Source organism: Lissotriton vulgaris, chromosome 6 (assembly GCF_964263255.1).
Source record: "Lissotriton vulgaris chromosome 6, aLisVul1.2, whole genome shotgun sequence".
In the NCBI taxonomy this organism is placed as follows: domain Eukaryota; kingdom Metazoa; phylum Chordata; class Amphibia; order Caudata; family Salamandridae; genus Lissotriton; species Lissotriton vulgaris.
This window is the reverse complement of record NC_141694.1, coordinates 788,803,454-788,824,499: the sequence shown is the minus strand read 5'-3', so window position 1 is coordinate 788,824,499 and position 21,046 is coordinate 788,803,454. Positions and strand designations below refer to the sequence as shown.

General features: G+C 42.0%; 1 protein-coding gene across 6 annotated transcripts in view; it reads left to right on the top strand.

Moving 5' to 3' along the window:
* Positions 1-21,046, top strand: part of LOC147708006 (N-acetylglucosamine transporter UNC93A-like) — a 265,815-nt gene that overhangs the window by 198,057 nt on the left and 46,712 nt on the right. For all 6 annotated transcript variants that reach the window (XR_015296633.1, XR_015296632.1, XR_015296631.1 and 3 more), the window contains exon 6: positions 20,589-20,724. Coding sequence is in view for 1 of the 6 variants with exons in the window: in XM_086926816.1 (XP_086782942.1) it covers positions 20,589-20,724 (136 nt within the window). In the remaining 5 variants the exon portion in view is untranslated. The remainder of the gene's footprint in view (positions 1-20,588; positions 20,725-21,046) is intronic.

The following is a 21,046-nucleotide window of genomic DNA, read 5'->3' as shown; positions in this document are numbered from 1 at the left end:
GCCTCCATGCACAGTTAGTTGTGGCTCAGAGATGGCTTCTGCGGCTCACTTGTCTCTGCTGCAGTGCTGTTATCGCTCCTCTGGAGATGATGTGCAGGGTTGCAAATTCCGGTGCTGGGGCTCAGACTAGTTGTGCAGTGTCAAGAAGGCATTCCACTTAGCCTCTCACTCGAACAGACGGCGGCAGGAGGGATATTGTGTGGACACCTCAGCTGGGCACAGCATGGACTTGTTTTTGTTGTTGCTGTACTTTCATTCCTTTCAGGGATAAGACTTGCCTTTGAAGTTCGGGGGACAGCTCGGACCATGCTGGCCTGTTGCAAATACCCCACCCCTAGTGTTTCTAATCGTAGCCCCCGAACCGTTAGTGTTTGCCAGCGATACCCGTCTATCTTCATGGCCCCGAAATCCCACTTGCTGCCTAGCACCACCTTTTGCAGACCCCGACTCGCTTTCTCAGAGGCGGCCCCAATTCCCTGTCTGTCCCATAACCAGTATACAATATTCCCATTGCGACATTTCTATGCTTTGATAGGGCCAGGCGTATGGCAGCGCTGGCCTTCGTAGCTGTGCGAGCTGTTTCCTCACACTGATTTCATTTTGTTTCTGATACACATATCTACGGTTGTACCGACCGTTCTGATAGCTCAGTGGTTGAGTATCCTCTGAAATGGTTGGCCATGAACCTGCAAGTACACATTCACAGCCTTTCTCTTGCCTGAGCAGAGGTTGGCAGCATGAGTGACGTTCTGTTGAGTAATTAAAGCGCCTAGAGACAGTTTCGGAACATGCACAAATACAGAGCCGTACAGTGCCCCTTTGTTTTCATTCCCCGTGTGTTCCTTCTGCATACCGATTATTGCCGTCTCTCAGAGGGTGGGGTGGGGTATTGGTTCATTGTAGTTCCTTTGTCTTAGCGGCATGTGTTATTCCTCCTCCGCAGTCCATCCTTGACCCACATTGCTGCTTTCCGTTCATCGGAGGATATCGAGGGGGAGGGGGCATTGGTCTTTTTCTGTGCCCTCCCCCATCCAGTTCGGTCGAGCCCCCTCGAATTATTGTGTCTGCTTCTACGGTACATGGGGCAGCGGGGAACCAAGTAACCCCCTCAGCCCCAAATAAGGTGTTCATCAGTGCTGGGGAGTGTCACCCGTCTCCACCGGTACACTGGAGTATTCGGACCCAGAAACCTCAATTATGGTGTGGATTTGCTACTGTGGAGCATGTACCATCTCTGTAGCCCCCACCCCCCCTGGCCATCGTCCTGTCCTGTCGGCTGAGATTCAAGCTCAATCGCAGCTGTATCCAAAGGAATATAACGTACATTACACATACCCTAACCTGCCTGAAACACCCTGTCCGAGATTGCTGCTTCACTGCACGGACCACACTGGCTTGTCTTTGTAAATGGTTTTAAATGACTGTGTGTTGAGCTCTGGGAGAACTGACTAGCTGTACATTGCTGTGTTGCATTTTAACATTTTATCATGTACATAGACTGCAGCTAATCATTTTCTCGGATGGTGGCACAAGGGATGTTTAGAGAAATACAGTTGGTATTCAGTTCTCCTGAACAGTTTTTTTTAACCAGGGAGTGAGTATCCTTTATAATCTGTGGCTCATGTGAGATCAGAAACGCGTGGGCCACCAGTTACATTTGTAGTGCTGATTCCTCTTGGATTGTGGTGCCTCTTCTCTGTGGGACTTCATTGCACCCTTGGGCATGAGTCTCTTCGTGCTTAGGGCGCCTGAGATGTTAGGGTGTGTCTGTCAGGCCGCTTACCATTGGACACGGTTGGCGATTTAAAGACCTCTGTCCTCTGTCCGCAGAGACCCCGAAGGGCAGTTGACCTGAAAGTATCTGTCCTCTGCTGGTACCCCGGGACAACCCCTTCTCCAGGGAGCAGTCAGTGTCACGGCCTACTGCTTTGTGTTTCTGCGTGTGGGTGGAAAGAGGTGTGTGGGAGAGCGGAGGGCCTGCTTCTGACACTGATGCAGCCCAGTAAACTTGAGGTTTAGAGAAAGGAGAGCGTGATCAGACTGTATTCATCGATACCATTGGCGGTGGAAATGGTGGTGGTAACCATCGAAAACTTTATCCCCTAGGTGGTTGCGTCCACCTCCCCAAGCACTTCAGGCTGACCTTTGCTGCACCCTCAGGTCACTGACATGTTACTTTACGTCATGACAGATCACCTCACGAAAAGGCATAGGTGTCTTTAATTTTTATTGTTTCTTTTGTTCATCTTGTTTACAGAGGCCAGAACTATGTAGAGTAATCTTACCGATCATCAAACTGCCCTTGGCAAGAAGAAATTTAGGCGGACTTAAGACCTCACCATGATGCCTAGCTTTTTGTTTCAAAATGCCTATTTGCCAGAGTTTTTGACCGGAACACAGGCCGCCATTCATCGCCTGCCCTCCCCGACACGTGCTTGTGCTCTGAAATTTGCGTCAGACTCACTCTTTTCTTTTAACGAAAAAATTGTACAATTGGAATTAGCGTGTGCAGGAAAGGCAATGTGCTGGCTATTGAGCACGTTGCTTATAGAAAGTAGTACCCAGCAAGCGGTGGGCAGGTTGATTCCAATCCCCAGCACTGGTTACAAGAGCCCCATTTTCTGTTTGCGGGAGTACCACACCCTCCTTCTCCATCGTCCAGCTGTTTGTCTGCATGTTTGAAGCAACGTTTTCACTGTGTGTCTTTGTCTGTCTTGCCAAGGGGGCAGCAGAGAGCGAATCCGAAAGGCACCTCAATGGCGCCATAAAGCTGCCCCCCTCCCCCAGTGGTATATTGCATTGCAGTCCCATGGCCAAGCCAACAAGCATTGGCACACCCAATAGGTCTCGCCTTTGGGACCTTATAAGTGGTTAGCCATGCAACAGTTGATGTTGTTGCACCAAGGATATTGTGCTCCATAACTAAATACTTATAAGGTCCCAAAAGCGAGACCTATTGGCTATGCCAATGCTTGTTATTCATTTAGGCGTTATATCCTTCCATTCTAAAGAACAAAGGTTTTCTGCAGGCTAGACCAGCTCTTTTATATCTGCAGCTGTTGAGTAATCCTTGGGAAACTTTCACTATTGCTAGCTTTTTAATAGCAGCAGTTGGAGCAAGGAAAAAAAGGAAGTAACAACTGAAACAGGTTTATGCGTCCGGAGTCTGCTATGTATTTTTGCCCCATTACACATTAAATGTTTTTATTGTCTGTATTTTATAATGATATACACATGTTTGGAAATGCGACGATGTTATATTTATTGTTATATTTATAAGATGATTTTATGTAATAATTCTTTTTAGTCTTGCAATGTTGATGAGTGTTTTTAACGCACTTTTATGGTTTTTAATAATAACCGAATAAAGTAATTATGACTAACTGACTAGTTTTAGATTTTAAGTCCAACACCTTCCCTACTGATACACCGACTGGAGTTGGAAGAGTAATTTAAACTATTCCAAAGTCCAGCGCTTCCCAGAAGCATGTCTTTGTAATGACTTGCGTCGTAATGGAACTCGTGGAACCGACACAGTCGTGTATTGACTTTGTTGTTAAGCCACGCGTAGTTTGGCATGCATGGTTACAGATGATATTCGAATTACCTATGGCAATTCTGGTTTAGAAATGTATTAAACATGACATGATTCCATGGTAAGATCATACACAATAATGGATTCCCAGGGCACAATTGTCTGTGGAATCCTAAACTGTCAACATGTTTCTTGCCTTTAATGGCCTGGTAGGGTACCAGGCATGCATGAGGACATTGAAAAAAGCTCTAATCTAATCTTCTAAGTTGTCAGCAAAGATGTGATTTACCACATTGTACAAAACAAAACAAACAATTGTTTGCAATGCAATAGGTCTCACGTTTGCAAGAGTTTGAGCTATTGGCATTGTAAATAACAATGCCTTTTATATATGTGCTTTGAAAACCTGCTGGTGGATGTGTAAACACGCACTTTGTACTTATAGTCCTTGCTTACGAAAAGCAAGGCTGGCAGTAAAAGAAGCCAGGTAATGTTAGCCTTGCTTCTTGTAAGCAACAACTAAAAGTACAAAGTGCGTAGTTACACAACACTTGCAGGTTTTCAAAACACATAAATAAAAGGCATTGTTATTTACAATGCCTATACAGTAAACTCGCGTAAACGTGAGACCTATTGCATTGCAATTGCTTGTTGAGCTTTGAGACGGAGGCTGCAGCAGCCATAGGAAGGCACGGACCGTGACGCCAGGCCCTGCGTTTCAGAAACAGGAGGGAGGAGGAGGCAGCTGCAGCCAAAACACACCTCGGTCTTTAAATGCACAGCAAGTGTGGCAAGATAAGAGCTCTCTAAACCACGATTACTTGTCTCCAGTGCTTCAGCTCAAAGAAAGAAATACTGATCACAAGCTTTGAGTAAAAACACATGTAACAGCGGCATTCCTTGAAAATCTGCGGTATTTTTAAAGCCCATATCCTGAATACTGCATGTCCTGCAGAGATTGCGCAAGCGCTGCCTAGTTGCGACCAAAAAATAACCCCGAGCGGAGACCTCAGCTCAGCTCAGCCCGCGCATGCGCAGTTTTCACCAGGATTACCCATACGTCGCAGTACGTAGGTAAGTGGTTTTAAATGTATTTTTACTTAATGTTTACTTGTAATAGTGGGGGGTGGAGGCAGGTGGCATAGCAGACTCCACGGAGTTCCACAGAGTTTGTTTGAGACTCCATAGCCCCGCTACGCCCACTCTGCCAAGGGTTAGCAAAAACATGAAAAGAGGACTTGTGTTAGTCTCCTCGTTAATTAAAATAAAAGTAGAGTAAGCGTTTAAAAATAATTAAAGTAAAAACAATAATAGATGACAAAACGCTGTCATCAACAGACGAAAATTAAATTAACTTCAGACAAGGATGAGATATTTCGTCCAATATAATTTGAACAACAAATAGGAATAATCAGTTACTGCAGGATTGTGCTCTCAAAATTAATCTCTAAGTAATTACTTACACGAAAATAAATACATGGTACCCATTTGACAGGAGTACATTTCCAACCCTTTCCAAGAAGGGAAGGTGTTGGAGAGAAGTTAGTGATTTCCTTTAAAAATGTAAGTTTGTTGGTTTGCTTACACTCGTGGAGCATTCCAGCCATGGAATGACCACTCTTTGCTTATTTGCAACCCAGTGAGTAGATTTGCTCACATGAAAATCTTCATGTGCTTGAGTGAAAAATGTCGCCTTTTGCTTGTATAAACCAACCCTATATGCGTAGGTAGGCCATTATTTTTTGACTCTAACACGACTTTGTGGAGTTTGTAATGCAAGTCAAGTATCCGCAGCATCTCCAGTCAGCAACAACTAGAGCTGACTCAGATGCCGCAGGAATGTGACTCGCCTTATGATCTGGATTTATACTAATGAACTTTACAATAGTTAAAGCCCTTGAACAGTTGCCCATTCATTTTTCCCACATGAAGAAAGACCAGTATTGGTCGAAAATGCATTGGGGAGTGGAGTATTGACGAAACGGAAATAGTTAAAATAGAAAGCTGTTTGGAAATGGACTAAGAAATGGTTTATAAACAAATGTAGGTTTGGAAAATTAAAAAATGGGTGGAAGAATCTATTGCACAGCTATGTGAACAAATTGGTGACTGACAACATCAGAAATGAAAATGTATAAAGAGTGACATTGGATGATGAGGTATAGAATCTAAAGACAGGCTGAATACTAAAAGGTGACAACTTTCTGTGCATTAATCAAGCATGGGAGGACTTTCTTCAGTACGGAAGAGAGCGGGTTTTGATAATCTAAATGCCTGCATAATGAAAGACTGATCAGAAAGCTAACCCAAACTTAGCCCATTCATACACAGCCTCTGCATTTGCAGAGCCTGTCAGTATTTAAAGATTTGGGATAAACAGAGCCCTGGTATATTACAGAGTCCAATATAATCAGAAAGATGTATGGGGCATATTACCAAGGCCGGTATCGCCGCTTTAGTGGCACTTTTTGCCGATAAAGCAGCGATATTTTTATTGCCCTATTTACAAGGTGGTGCTAACATGCATTAGCGCATGTTAGCACCGGTTTTCCCGACGCCTCGCTTTGTATCTCTAATGAGATGCAAAGTGGGTGTCACTGGGAGTACCCCTGACGGACTACCTCGTAAAATATTGCTGAATGTACATTGCGATATTTACAAGGTGGCCCACGCATTTTAGCAGACGTTAGTTGTTGGCGAAAACCATGGTTTTCGCCATAACTAACATCTGCTAAAATGCTGACTTACCTATACCTAATAATGGGGTGGATTATGCTGATACGACCACAGGGTTGTATCAGCAAGGTTATCGCCGTTTTTCATGGAACATCGCTGGAAAACCAGCGATGTTCCATGGAAAACACCGCTATTGCTGGAAAATTATCGCCATTGCGCTATGCGTTGTTAATACAGCGATAGCATGGCGATAATTGCCGGCGAGAAAAAAGTTCTCGCTAAGAGCTGCCAACGATAATTATCGCTGACGCTTGATATTATGCCCCGTATGATCAGAGGCTACTGGAATCCAAACACTGATCTAATATGAGCAATGGCAGTATCAGAAGGTATATAAAGCTTTGATCTAATGACTGCTGCCATACGTTTTGAATTCATTACACAGCACTATATGGGTCAAGTGGATTTTATTTTCAAGACACATAGATTTCCGAAGCATATAGGTATTTAGGCTTATAGTTATTTTATAATATTCCACATCCCTGTGAGAGGCACTAGTGGTAGTTAGCTTGTCAGCCAGCAAGGCAGGGTGCTGGTTGTGATGGCCTTGCAACAGTGTGTTGCTAGCGTCCAGATGCAAGAGTACAAGGGCCTGAACAGCTGTTCTGATGTTGCTTTTGGGGATGAATGATTTCACTTTTTTCAACAGAGCTGTTCCGAAGCGGTATTGATTTTCTGGGAGATGGTGTCCTAGAAAATGTGTCCAGGGTATATTCTGTTGAATTTGCATTGGGTAAATGTTGGGGTTTGAATATTGGCATGTTCATGTTTGCTATGTTTATATCTAGGAACCTAATTCAATATTCCCGAATTATGCCCTTGTGAGGTTATAATCAATAATATTCTGATAAAGGCATGAGAATCAGATCCATATTCAGTAATAGCCCATGCAGTCCGAAGCACAGCACGGCTACTCCCATCGACTCCTAGAAAACACAATGCGTTCTTTAAACAAACCAAGCCTCCAGCAGCCCGGGAAATTTCCCCCTGCTTTTGTTTTGATTTGAACAAGAACTCCTGAAGTCTGGCAAGAACTGTTAGTTCTTAGTGACGTTTTATGTCCAACCTTACGTCAAACCCGGCACCTTCCAGGTATAAAATACCAACAGTTGCCTTAAGCAAGGACACAGTGGTTTGGAGCAGAGCGGACGTCTACTTGCCCGAAAGCCCAGCTGATGCGAGAGCCCACGGAAAGCCACCCCTCCTGTTTGACGCACTGAGAGAGACGCTGTCTTTTTCTCCAGCCGAGAAAATCCAGCTCCGGTGTTTCCAGCCTACTCTTGCGGGTGGCTAGGATATCGAGTCCTGAGGAAAGAGATACCAGACCTCCCACATTCTATTACCAAGGTACGGAGCTGACTAAACCCTTAAGAGAATTCTTGATGCAGATCCTTGGCAAAACTAATCTTAACCAGCTTAACTTAAACTGCTACTCACTTACTCCTTCCCAAGTATTAGGCTTAGGTCAGGTACTCCGGGGTAGGCGTAGTTAGAAGCACCAGTTGAGTACGTTAGTCAATGTTTTTATATATGTATATATTTTATCTATTTTAAGTACTATATGGCTAAGAAACCATATCAATGCTTTTACAGCATTATTTCATAATACTACTTTTACTGTACCCACTTTGCTTTTTGATGAGTATTGCAATTGTGGCAATTCATTTCTCTTGCATGAGAAGGAAGACTGCTCAATAAATAACATCACTTTTATTGAAAACGCCCGTCTCTCTATTTCTCTGCATTCTGGTGGACCTAAGCATGCACGATTGACTGAGTGAAATAGCTGCCTATTGTTTTCACATGACTCTAGAGATACACTGAGGGAGCAAAGTTGTCATGTTTATGCGGTTGTCAGAAACTGAATCCCTTCTTGTCTGAGCCAGGGAAGTTAACCCCTCCCTATTCATTCAAGAAAGTTTCTAGTGACCTCTGAGCTAGCTGGCGCAAATCTGAATTAAGTTTAACATAGTCAGTAGAGACCTAGATGACCTCAGTCCTACGTCTACACTGCTGTTTATGTTATTCCAATGCGCAGAGCCTATTGGGAAAATAGGAACTACACTACATGGCGTCCAACGTTTGGTAAGGCGATAATCTAACGCAAGACACTAGAGTAACTCAGTCGTACTTTCCACACAGACCCCTTTCTCCCGTAAAAACTCCAATAGACGTCTGGAGTGGGCGAAAGGTTGATATCCGCCGGAACTTAGTAGGATGAGAATCCTATGTATTAGTTTTTGGTTTAGTCAACGTTGAAGGATACAGTGTTCCAAAAATATTGTGCACCTAATCTTTGTTTCCTTGAAACTTGATCTGCAACAAAAAACTTTCAGTCAGTAAAATGACAGAAAGTGAAGAAGAAAGAGATAGAGAAGCCTTAGCAGCTCGACTCTTAGAGGAAGACACAAGTCTCCGAGATAACGACCCGAATGCTATACTCATTCCGGTCAATATAAGAAGAAGTATAACTCTTAAACTTATAGAAAACGGACTGACACCGAGAGGTGGTACAGTCATATTCGTGGTAGAGGCACATGAATATCGGCAGACAGAGGTATTCTATACATGGATACATTTTCCAGCAGCACACGCTGTGGCAAAGGACTTCCACTATTACAAAATAGAGGAACCTCCGGATGAATACACTCCTTTCGAGGAGATCGAAATCCCACTAAATTAACAAGAGCACCTGCTCCGGTTTAAAGGCACCCTAAAACATAATGATCACATCACCTGGCTCGGTCCACTAGGTAGACTAGAAGCCACGGGCTGGTTCTAGCCAGCTACGCAACAGACCCCGACATTGAAACAATGTCAAGCGAAGAACTCCTAGTTAAACTAAAATAATTAACAAAGACATATAGAGAATTAGTTCAAGTGGCAAGGGATGATATAAAGCACCTCCAGAAATTGAAGGAGACAGATATAGCAGACCAACCATTTGAGCTTGCTAACATCATAGAAAAATCCTATGAAGAATTAGGTAGAGATAGTTTGGGTGGTAAACCGGTAAAATCCCAACTAATTGAAAATTCTGAAAAAACCTATATTAAAAATAATCTAAATACTCCAAAAAAGAGCTGGGATGGTAAGAAAAAAATCCAGTCCCAAAGAAAAACGTTTCCAGTCCAGAGGAAGGTCTCCTCGGCGGAGAGAAAGATCTCCTGCCCGAGAAGGCAAGTCTCCCCAAAGGGAGCCCTCTGAGAAAAGATATAACCTTAGAAATAGGGATAATTTGAAAAACCCTGATAGATATCAAGATGTTGATACACGTCCCTCTCGATCTTTTCAGACTTCCTCACAGAAATCGAAAAGAAGAGGACGGTCAGAACACAGACAAGAGCACGTCAAGTCCAAAGACAAAGAACCTGCTCATCAAAGTAAGAAATCACAATTTCCCAGAAAGAAGGTAGCAAGTATTAAAATTAAACATGCCGAGAATTCTGAGGACACAACTGAAAAACGGAGAGTGGGCACAGACAATGCTAGACAGCGCAGCCGAAGTGAGCATAGCTTGCAAGATCCTGATGAATCTTCTGGAGACAGTGGACACGAATGAATACATTCAGGTGGAAACTGCAGACACACGAGTTAGTGTGCCCCATAAACTGTATGAAATAACATTACGTATAGAGGGAGATAAAACTAGGAAAATAAAAGGTTTCTTTTGGGAAAAACTTTCTAAAGGCTATTACATCCTGTTAGCTGAAAAAGATTGGCCACCAGAGTTTGTCAGGGAGTGCCCTCATGGCGAAGAAATGATTAGGCCTGCCTTCTCAAATCATAATCCGATTCATAAAAAATGCACATTGGCAAGACAATGGGCAGTGGCCAAGCTCCTGCTTTATAAAAAAATCATGTAGGATGGGATGAGGACTCACCCAACCACAAAATCCAGTTAAAAAATCAGCCCACTGCACAAAGGCAGTACCCTGTTAAACAAGAAGCTAAAAAACAAGTCAAGGAGATCTTAGATCAACTTGAATATGAAGGGGTGATTGAAACATGCACCTCACAAATGAACAATCCTTTGTTTCCTGTCTCCAAACCAGACGATTCATATCGTCTAGTCTTGGACTACAGACACCTTAACTCCTGTTGTAAAACATTTGCAGTACAAAACTCACAAGTGCAGCACTAATGAATAACATTGTGCGCAAAAAATATAAAACGACATTAGACATCTCTAATGGATTCTTCTGTCAAAACATTGCACCTGAAAGCAGGTATTTGACCGCTTTCTCAATAATGGGGTCGCAAAAACAATTTTGCTGACTCCCACAGGGATTCAAGAATAGCCCAGGATTATTCTCAGCCAGAGTAACAGAATTACTCCAAATATATGATGAAGAGGCATTATCATATATCGATGACATCTATCTGACAGATGATGACCTGGAGACTTACTTAAAAAGAGTGAACACCATAATACTTGGTTTCGCATCAGAGGGTTACAAATTCAACTTTAAAAAGTCCAGAATTGCCCATCAAACAGTCCTATTTTTAGGATATGAATTATCAAGTGAAGGCAAAAGCCTGGCAGACAATTTCATAGATGTGCTGTATTCCAAGCACCTAAAACGCTGAAGAATTTACAATCAATACTAGGTTTCCTGAATTTCGAAAGAACATACATTCTAAATTATGCAGAGAGGGTTAAACCTCTCTATGAATTAATAAGACCTGATTTCAAACCAATCAATTGGACTCAAAACACACAGAGATTTTGACATCATTGCAAACAGACATGTTAACCAAAACAAAATTGCAAACTCGCGACAACGTACGCAACCTTGTAATCCGAGTTATCCCAGGAAAATGCGGATTCACATACCTGACCTCTAATGAGGGAGAAACGGTAACTATAGCTTACAAATCACATTTGTACACTCAAGCTGAAATAAAATTCAGCTCTACAGAAAAAATTCTGACAGCGGTTCAAACTACTGTAGCAAAAGAAAGAGCCCTAGCTGAAGGCAAGAGAATATCTGTTTTTACAGCGGAATCATCCCTTGAAGCATTAACAAGTCCACGCAATCTGAATACAGTGGCATTAGATCCAAAATGGATACAATGGGAAAATGATTTTGCTACAGAAGACGTGAAATACTATTTTGACCCGAAACTGAAAAAACTAGATGATCTAGAATATGAAAAAGAATATCCTCTGCCAATCGAAATTCTGTCTCTCGAACAATAGAAATGTGTGATCTACATGGACAGATTCGCACAACACTATGATGTAGATAAAAAATCTTACAATGCAACGTGCACGATTGTTAAAGGTCGCTGGCGCTCTGGTAAATTCAAACTGATGATAACCAAAACTGAATCACTCAGAAACTGTTCGGCTCAGCGAGCTGAAATAAGATCTTTAAAGATGGCGCTTGAAAATGCTGATCACTAATTCCCCACACTAATAGTGTGTGATTCGTATTTTTGCATCAAGTCATACAACAGTGACATGCAGACATGGAGTGAAAACGGTTACAAAGATGACACAGGTGCCACAATAAAGCATAAATTGCTTTGGGAGCAAGTAGTTCTTTTGCAGAAAGAACTACAAAAGACTCACGTGATACAAGCACTGAATCATCAACGTGATGGCGTTCACGTTGCAGGGAAGTCATTGGCTAACACAGCCACAGCGGCAGCGGTTCAACCGGCTTCCGTAGCTACAAAAACGCGTTCAGAAAAACACATAGATGGAGAAACCATGCTGGCGGTAAAAGCGTCATTAAAAGGCGATTTTGCAGCATTACCTCTCAACTATCCACTCAGTAATACATACATAATTGATGCAAACTCCGTTCCGTTTGCCCGAATCCCTGGAGTGGGGGATAGAGTAATTCCAAACACGAACCGGAGAATCTTCTTCCTACAAGAAGCACACATGGGATTGGGTCTGAGGCACCAAGAGATCCTGAAATCTCTGATGGAATTACAATCACAATACTGGTGGCCCGGAATGAGCGTAGATATCTACTATTTTGCAAAAAATTGCAAGGACTGCAACATAGATCGCAGTTGTGAACCTGACCAGCCTTTAGCCCAGACACCACTATTAGATAGCATCAGGCTATCTATAGCGCAGAAATCCAGTCGGAGAAATGCGTCCCAGTAATAATTAAGACTTAAATTCACTTAAAAATGTAGACCCCAGCGCTCGGCTGACGCCAGAACTGTTATAAAAGATTTGTGAGTCTTAATCAGCACATACGCAATTGGCATGCTACATTCTGATCAGGGTCCTGCGTTTAGCTCTCGAGCTTACAAAGACGCCATGAACAGCATGGGCATCGAATTGCGGTACTCTTCTCCCTTCCATCCTGAGGGAAATGCGGTTGTGGAAAGAAAAAACCGGGACATAAAGCAATCTATAACGGCGAGGGTATTAGGTTCAGGTGTTGGGTGGGTCAAACATTTAACAAGTGTCCAACGTAGTCTTAATAATCTGCCAAGAAATTCTCTAAAAGGTCTCACTCCATACAAACTATTGTTCGGAACTAGAATGCAAATTCAGGACCTTGATAGTCATACTTCAGTGGTAGAAGAAAAATCCTTTGATATCAAAGACCGTTTGGCTGTTTTACAGGATTTAAATGAAACAAGAAAAAACCTGAGTAACATAAAGTTGAAACAACAGCCGACAGCCACTGAAGAAAAACCACCTGTCCCAGCAAGACCTGTCTGGATTCCAAAGATTGCGTATCTGGTCAGAGAGAAGATCGCGGTACAGAAGGAATTTGGGCCTTCTTACAGAAAAGCAGTACCTGTCTTAGCCATCAACGGAACAAGATCAGTTGTACTACCGCCTCTTGCTGGTAAAAAGGAGAACAGAGTTGTATCCATCGACCTGGTAAAACCACAAACATGTGGCCAATAATAAGTAGTAGGCCCAGTGGACTCCCAAGAAATAACAGAATACCCAAATTTGCTACATTCCAAGAGCCTCATACTGAGAGACTAATCACATTTGAGAAACCTGCAGTGAATAACAAAGGACTATGCAATAATGCCATGGAACTTGTGCCTCTTGAAATCCAAATTTCAACAGTTTGTTAAGAAACACCAGTCTACAATGATGTAGCCTCTGAATATGCTGATGAAACAAAGAAAAATACAAAAGCAAATGAAAATCCGGAAATAATTCCAACAATTGACAGAACTGCATCTGGCTACTTCATCAACTTCGATGACTTCTCTGAAGATCCAAGTGAGCATGAAGGAACGCCTACAACAAAAAGTTTCAAAGACAAAGTAACTGAACTTTTTCACCAACTAAAAGAAACATATCTGATTTCACCATGGATTGAATTTTGGATTGTGTTAGGTAAACTTACTCTCCTGCTTTGGCTCATCATGGTTCAAATTAATTGATGGAAAATATAGTACAATGGACACAGGAAGTCAGAACATCAACTTGGTCCTAAAGCCTCACACATCCTCCCACGTCGAGAAAAGAGAACTGTCATCTGTGAACATCTCAGCCAATCCAATACCTGGTGGGATAGCATGGGACAGAACTGATTATGACATGTTTGGCCCGGTTGAGCTCTTGAAATATCCACACCTGTTCAAGGTTTCATTAAGTGACTTTGTGACACCCAGTACCTTCTCTGATGATTGGGACTTTTAAAACATTAATAATATGATGTCAGATTTAGTAATGTCAGCAAAATTTACAGAACATGATTACTTACAGGGTTCATCGAACTATGAAGAGTTATACTGTTATAACCACTATGGTAATCACTATTTGCATAAAACTGCTCAGCCTAGAAATGTTTTATCTTATAACCAATGGGAACACTGTCCAACACCGCCAAAAGGCAGCTCGAAAACATTTTATGAGAAATTCCAGTACTTCTCAGGGTTTAACAACAGTGATCCAGAAACGTTTTATTTTAAAATGTCATTTAGGCCAGCAATGAAAACAATGTTGATAAATACTAAATTGATTTATTCTGAAAATTTTTATAACAAAATGTCTACATCTGGTTTCGAATTTTGGAAAAACACCATTGAAACAAAAACGATCTGGGGTACCAAAGATTGGCAAGTACAAGGTCTAGAAGCATTATTTAGGGCCTGCATGATCCCAGAACAAATGATATTTTTGAATGACACAATTCAACAAACTACTTGTCTTGGCCTAGCTAAGATAAAAGACTTAAATACACTGTCTATTCCGAAACCCATAACTGATAGTGACAGCACTACAGATGTGGAGATAGACGTATCCCATATTTTACACCAAAACAGAACACATCCTGATTGGAAAAAGTGGTTGATCTGGCCAACAGACACAAACATCTGTCAAGATAGATTCCTGAACAAAACACAGGGGTTCAGAATGACTAGGCCAGACCCGAGATACTCCCAGAGACAACATCCAGGGATAGTTACAACATACAGTGTAGGGAAGCTATGCCTAGAGTGGCTAGAGAAATCCACACTGGCTGAAATTAAGCAACACTTGACTTTACTTAAAGACGGTGCTGACTTGCGTGATTTCATAATGGGACCACGCAAACAGCGTCAAAAACGTTTTATTGCGGCCGGTATATACGCTCCGTACAATGAAGCTTGGAAAGTAATGCAAATTGAAACAATAGAGAAAATATGAGCAATTGATCGTATAAATTTGGAAAAATCACTTTCTGTAGTGGACAATGGGTTAACGGCTCTGTCCTCCAGAATATATTCATTGGACAGCATTGTGTCATCTGCCTTTGATATAGTAGAGCAGGACTTACTGATGTTACAACATGGTCAGTCTCAATTACGTTCTATTGTACAGCTTGGCTGGACGTTGCAAAATCTGCGTTCAGGCTATGTGCCATGGCGTCTAATCAACACAACGTCATTATTTTCTATCTTTAACCTTACTGATAAACAAATCAGTTTGGCACAAAAAGGAGCAGATTATACGATTCTGAGCATTGAAAAACTTGAGAGATTACCATTGACAATGTCAGAGAGACCTATCATTGAATGGATAATACATGGAACAATCACAATTCCGATAACAACTTTCCAATTCAAATACTGTCAAGAGTATATACCAGCAGGCCAGTATGAAAGGTTGGGTAAAGAATACATCAGAACAACCTGGAATTTACCTTATACACATAGATGTTACAGTGAAAGGGAAAATGAGGTATTCCTTAGTGGTAACAATTGTAAAAAATCACTAAGCAGTACACTTCTGTTTCAAGGTATTAATTTGCATGGAGCCTGCGAAGGGTCTTCAAATAACCTTTCATGTCACCTGCATGGCACGCCTGCAAAACGGATAGAGCCATTTTTTAGACCACTTTCTAACGGCAGTTATGTTTTAATAAGTGACCACAGCTGTTGTGGCATGCGGCCAGGAAAAGCCTATCTGACAACTGTAACTTCCAGGGCCATTTGCTGTATGCAAGTATTGTATCCACACAGCAATCCAGATATGGGGGCTGCGTTATGGCCTTCGTTGAATATCTCTTCTATTCGAATTGATACTTTAAGCAGAATGAAGTCTATTCTTTTACAGACAACCGTGCCTTTAACGTCATCAAAAAAATGTATGATCTGTAAGTGGCAAGGACATAGGCAGAGATACATTCCCTATTATCGACAAATTGCCCCGTGCATTTCGTAGAAATACTAAGCCAAATCTTAAACATGTCTGATACCAGTGGCATTGCACATGTATTTAAGACAATTTTTTCAGGACTGTTAGCACCCTTTGAAACAGTTCTGGGCATATTCCCGAATTTTGTGCATTCTGTCTTTGGCGGCCTACCCTTGATCTTGGGACTCGTGGCAGGAATATTATTTTTGCTCCTTCTGCACCGATATGGCAAGCCAATCCACAGACAAGACTCAAGCAACGATGGAAGAAACGATCCTAGCAATACGATACCGAGACCGCATCACTAAGGTCCTCGGATTGTCCGGCTAAGAGATCTAAGTACAACCTGGTTTCTTTCATTCAGACCGATCTGGCAAGATTGCATCATACCTGTGCTTCGATGTCTGCTATGCGGAGAAGAATGCGTGTTGGACGTCTGTCTTACACTACAATCAGCAGTATCAATGAATATCAATACTTTGCTAGGTCCTGTAACGACTCATGCATTGTGTTGTCCCCAGCGGCTACCGATTCTGATGACGGCATTCGTTGAGACTTCACCACTACGAGTAAGTGGCGGTGAGGTACAAGAGGAAAGCAGCACCAAACAGGTACAGCCTTCTGTGAGCATTGCTGATCCAAACATCAATGATAGCAATTACGCAGAGAACTGCACAGTTGCAGTATTTTCGAACTTGGTCGAACTTTCACCTGATGTGGTAGACCAATTTTTTGCGGGTCTGTCTGAAATAATGTTCTCTCCAGTCAACGAGAATAACCCTTAATAAAAACAATGAGCACACAGCGTTCCCTGAACACTAAATTCGGCCTTCAGTTTTGAAAAACAAAACTACAGAAAAATATTTGGAACAATTTTTTTTCCTGTGAAAGCGAAATTATTTTTGTTCATTCTCCAAAATATTTACCCTTTTTTGGCACATGATACTCTGCTTAAGGTAGAAATATTCTTAGAGAACAAAGCTTCTATTTTAGGATACTAGAGACAATATTTTACCTCAGCCTCTAGCACATATACAGCAATTTGTATAAATATGTGATGGAATGGTCTTGACCTTCTTTTCTGTATTCAGAGCCATTTCATGTGTAATTTTCGCAAATCATTCAGCTGATATATATATATGCATTTAACTGAATGATGACACTGCTTGAAAAACGTACAGTACCAACTCTCATTTTCGTGTATTTACCATTTCAAATGCAAAATATGTATTTTGGGGTGGGTTGGAAAACACACATGCATCGTTATATGTTTACTATTGCTTAGTTTTTTAGTAATGATGGACATTAATCCGTGGAGTGGGTGTTGTGTTTATATCTAGGACCCTAATTCAATATTCTCGATTTATGCCCTTGTGAGGTTATAATCAATAATATCCTAATAAAGGCATAAGAATCAGATCCATATTCAGTAATAGCCCATGCAGTCCAAAGCACAGCACGGCTACTACCATCGACTCCTAGAAAGCACAACGCGTTCTTCAAACAAACCAAGCCTCCAGCAGCCCGGGAAATTCCCCCCTGCTTTTGTTTTGATTTGAACAAGAACTCCTGAAGTCCGGGCAGAACTGTTAGTTCCTAGTGACGTCTTATGTCCAACCTTACGTCAAACCCGGCACCTTCCAGGTATAAAATACCAACAGAGGCCTTAAGCAAGGACACAGTGGTTTGGAGCAGAGCGGACGTCTATTGCCCGAGAGCCCAGCTGATGCGAGAGCCCACGGAAACCCGCCCCTCCCGTTTGACGCACTGAGAGAGACGCTGTCTTTTTCTCCAGCCGAGAAAATCCAGCTCCGGTGTTTCCAGCCTACTCTTGCGGGTGGCTGGGATATCGAGTCCTGAGGAAAGAGATACCAGACCTCCCACATTCTATTACCAGGGTACGGAGCTGACTAAACCCTTAAGAGAATTCTTGATGCAGATCCTTGGCAAAACTAATCTTAACCAACTTAACTTAAACTGCTACTCACTTACTCCTTCCCAAGTATTAGGCTTAGGTCAGGTACTCCGGGGTAGGCGTACTTAGAAGCACCAGTTGAGTACGTTAGTCAATGTTTTTATATATGTATATATTTTATCTATTTTAAGTACTATATGGCTAAGAAACCATATCAATGCTTTTACAGTATTATTTCATAATACTACTTTTACTGTACGCCCTTTACTTTATGATGAGTATTGCAATTGTTGCAATTCATTTCTCTTGCATGAGAAGGAAGACTGCTCAATAAATAACATCACTTTTATTGAAAACGCCTGTCTCTCTATTTCTCTGCATTCTGGTGGAACTAAGCATGCACGATTGACTGAGTGAAATAGCTGCCTATTGTTTTCACACGACTCTAGAGATACACTCTTATTCTGAGGGAGCAAAGTTGTCATGTTTATGCAATTATCAGAAACGGAATCCCTTCTTGTCTGAGCCAGGGAAGTTAACCCCTCCCTATTCATTCAAGAACGTTTCTAGTGACCTCTGAGCTAGCTGGGGCACACCTGAATTAAGTTTAACATAGTCAGTAGAGACCTAGATGACCTCAGTCCTACGTCTACACTGCTGTTTATGTTATTCCAATGCACAGAGCCTATTGGGAAAATAGGAACTACACTACATGTTCTTGAGCCCGGTTTGGGCTAGTTGTTGTTTGTTCTTGGCGAACAGTATGAACTCTGTTGTGGTGGGACAGACGTTCACTACATTATTATAGTCATTTTTATTGAATTAGTTCAGTTTTATGATTAAAAGATAGTTATAAAGCTATGCAGATGACTTTCAATTGGTCGTAAAGCTATGCTCAACTAAACGGGGCTAACGCCAACATTTGCCTTGTGCCTGCAAATGGTCGAATGATGGATGAGTAGTAAACAAAGTGAAATGTAAGGGAATCACTGTTTATGGTGGGTGCTTTCAATAAAATCTCTCCAGCTTTAGTGGGATACTTTCTTATTCTAGTCATTTTGCATGATAAATCTTGATGGATAATCAGTTGCCTCTTAAAAACCCCCATACCGTGTTGGTAATTAATGCTTGCTGTTTTCACTAAAATCCATTATAAGGAATTTTCGATTCTCATCTTGCCCACACATGGTCCAGCCAGTATTGGCCCTGTGGCAGTCTATGTTGGATTATTCAAACAGTGTTTGCGTAGGGTATTCTGATTACCTCCTGGATAGGTTACAGATTGATTTTCTATCTGAAAGTTTATTGCTTGTAAGGCAACTTGTATTGCCCTTTGTATATGAGAATGATCCAGGTTATGTCAGCTGAAACAGCAGCCCTTACAACCAGGGCCACTGGAGTTATGCGATTTTGCGACTGTGGCATTTTCCGTATAATTGCATCTGCCACATTATCCATCATCTGCGGCATAATCTGCAGATTTTACCCCAGAAATGTTTCTAGCCCAAATAGATCAAAATATGCTAAAAATGCAGTAACGTGTTGCAGCACAGTGGAAGGCCCCTTGAAAAGGTTGACTGGTCTCATTTCTATTGCTATCTTAAACCCCATTTAGATCACTGCAGTCTGAGACTCAGTATCCTAAGGTGACACTTAGGGGCATATTATCAAGGGCCATATCGCCGCTTTTGCTGCACTTTTTGCCGAAAAAGCAGCAATATTTTTATCTCCCTATTATCAAGCCTGCGCTAACATGGGTTAGTAGCGCAAGCTTTCAGGCCTTAGCTGTCGCTTTTTCTATTGCCTTGCTTGTCAGCGATATTTATCGTTAATGACATGCAAGGTAGGCGTTCCTAACCAAAATAATGGTGATTTGGAAAAACGTGCAAAGGGATGGTGCTCGTGCGGTGAGGCAAAAGAGGGGTAGAAAGAATGAACTCTAAACATGGCTAAGGCTGATAAACCTTAGCCATGAGAGAGGCCTGCCCCTGACTTCATATCAAAAACATAGTTACTACTTCATCACAGCACAGTGATTACATCAACTGTAAGGTTTTTTCAAACTGGCAGGAGGCGGGGGAACAAGAGGGTGCGGGCCCCAGAATATGGGGAGGTTTTCGTCGATGTTTCGACCCTGGCGCGACGGGGGTAGTTTATCTCCTCAGCTACGGGTCTTCCTCAGGATGGGGGAGTGGTAGGGACCTAATTTGAATTCTGATGAGCCCCCAGCAGATCGGTGGGCAACCAATGAGTGGTGTACCATGGACATAAATTAGTCCCAGAAAAAATCCAAAGGCCGTAATGAAGACGTCCGTGTTATTGGAAATAAATCCACAGTATAACCACTATGATTGTGAGGGAATGTTCAGTATTGGGCTTCTAACAGCGCTATGTCACTGCTTCCTGCATGTATCAATAGCGCAGGACATACCAGGGGCTGACGGATTTGTGTTGATGACCATGTTTGGGAGAGAGAGAGAATGAAAGCTTTGATTCTATGCTCTAAATGTCAGTTGCATCATAATGTTTTCAAACATTTAGGGCAAACAGATGACGATTGCAATTTGACTGTATAACTTTGATAGTGAGACACTAATAGTCATGGCAAAGCTGAAATTATCTCCTGTATTTCAACAAAAATCTATGTGACCTGGCATATTAAGATGGAGACGAAATTGTTGGAATTCATTTTAAAGGTTATTTGTCATCCTTACATTTACCTAAAACCTTTAATCCTTTCTAGATTGTAGCATGACAGATTTTATTTTGTTTCATTGCAGTCATACGTGACCTGTTCCCTGGGGATACAGTACGTAGGTTATGTGATGATCTGTTTTGCCGCAACCAACTCACTTTGCTCCATGCTGTTTGGAAAGATTTCTCAGTACACAGGCAGAATTGCTCTCTTTGCACTAGGTAAGCCTGCCCATGTTTGTCTTTATATGCACAATGAGAAGGCGCATTGGGTATATGTTTGTGTGCATGGTTACAAGGAAGGCTTTGGTACTCCTTCTTGGACTATTTTAAGGGTGAAACACACAATTAAAGGGTCTGAGTGCAGCATAAACAAACTCAACAAGTTGCAGTCAAAGGGTCTGAATCAGGCACCAACAAACAAATTCATCAAGCTGCAGGGTAAGGGTCTGAGTGGAGCACAACAAACCCAGAAAGCTGAAGTCACAGGGTCTGAGGCAGGCATCAGCAAACCAAGCAAACTGCAGGAAGAGGGTCTGAGTGC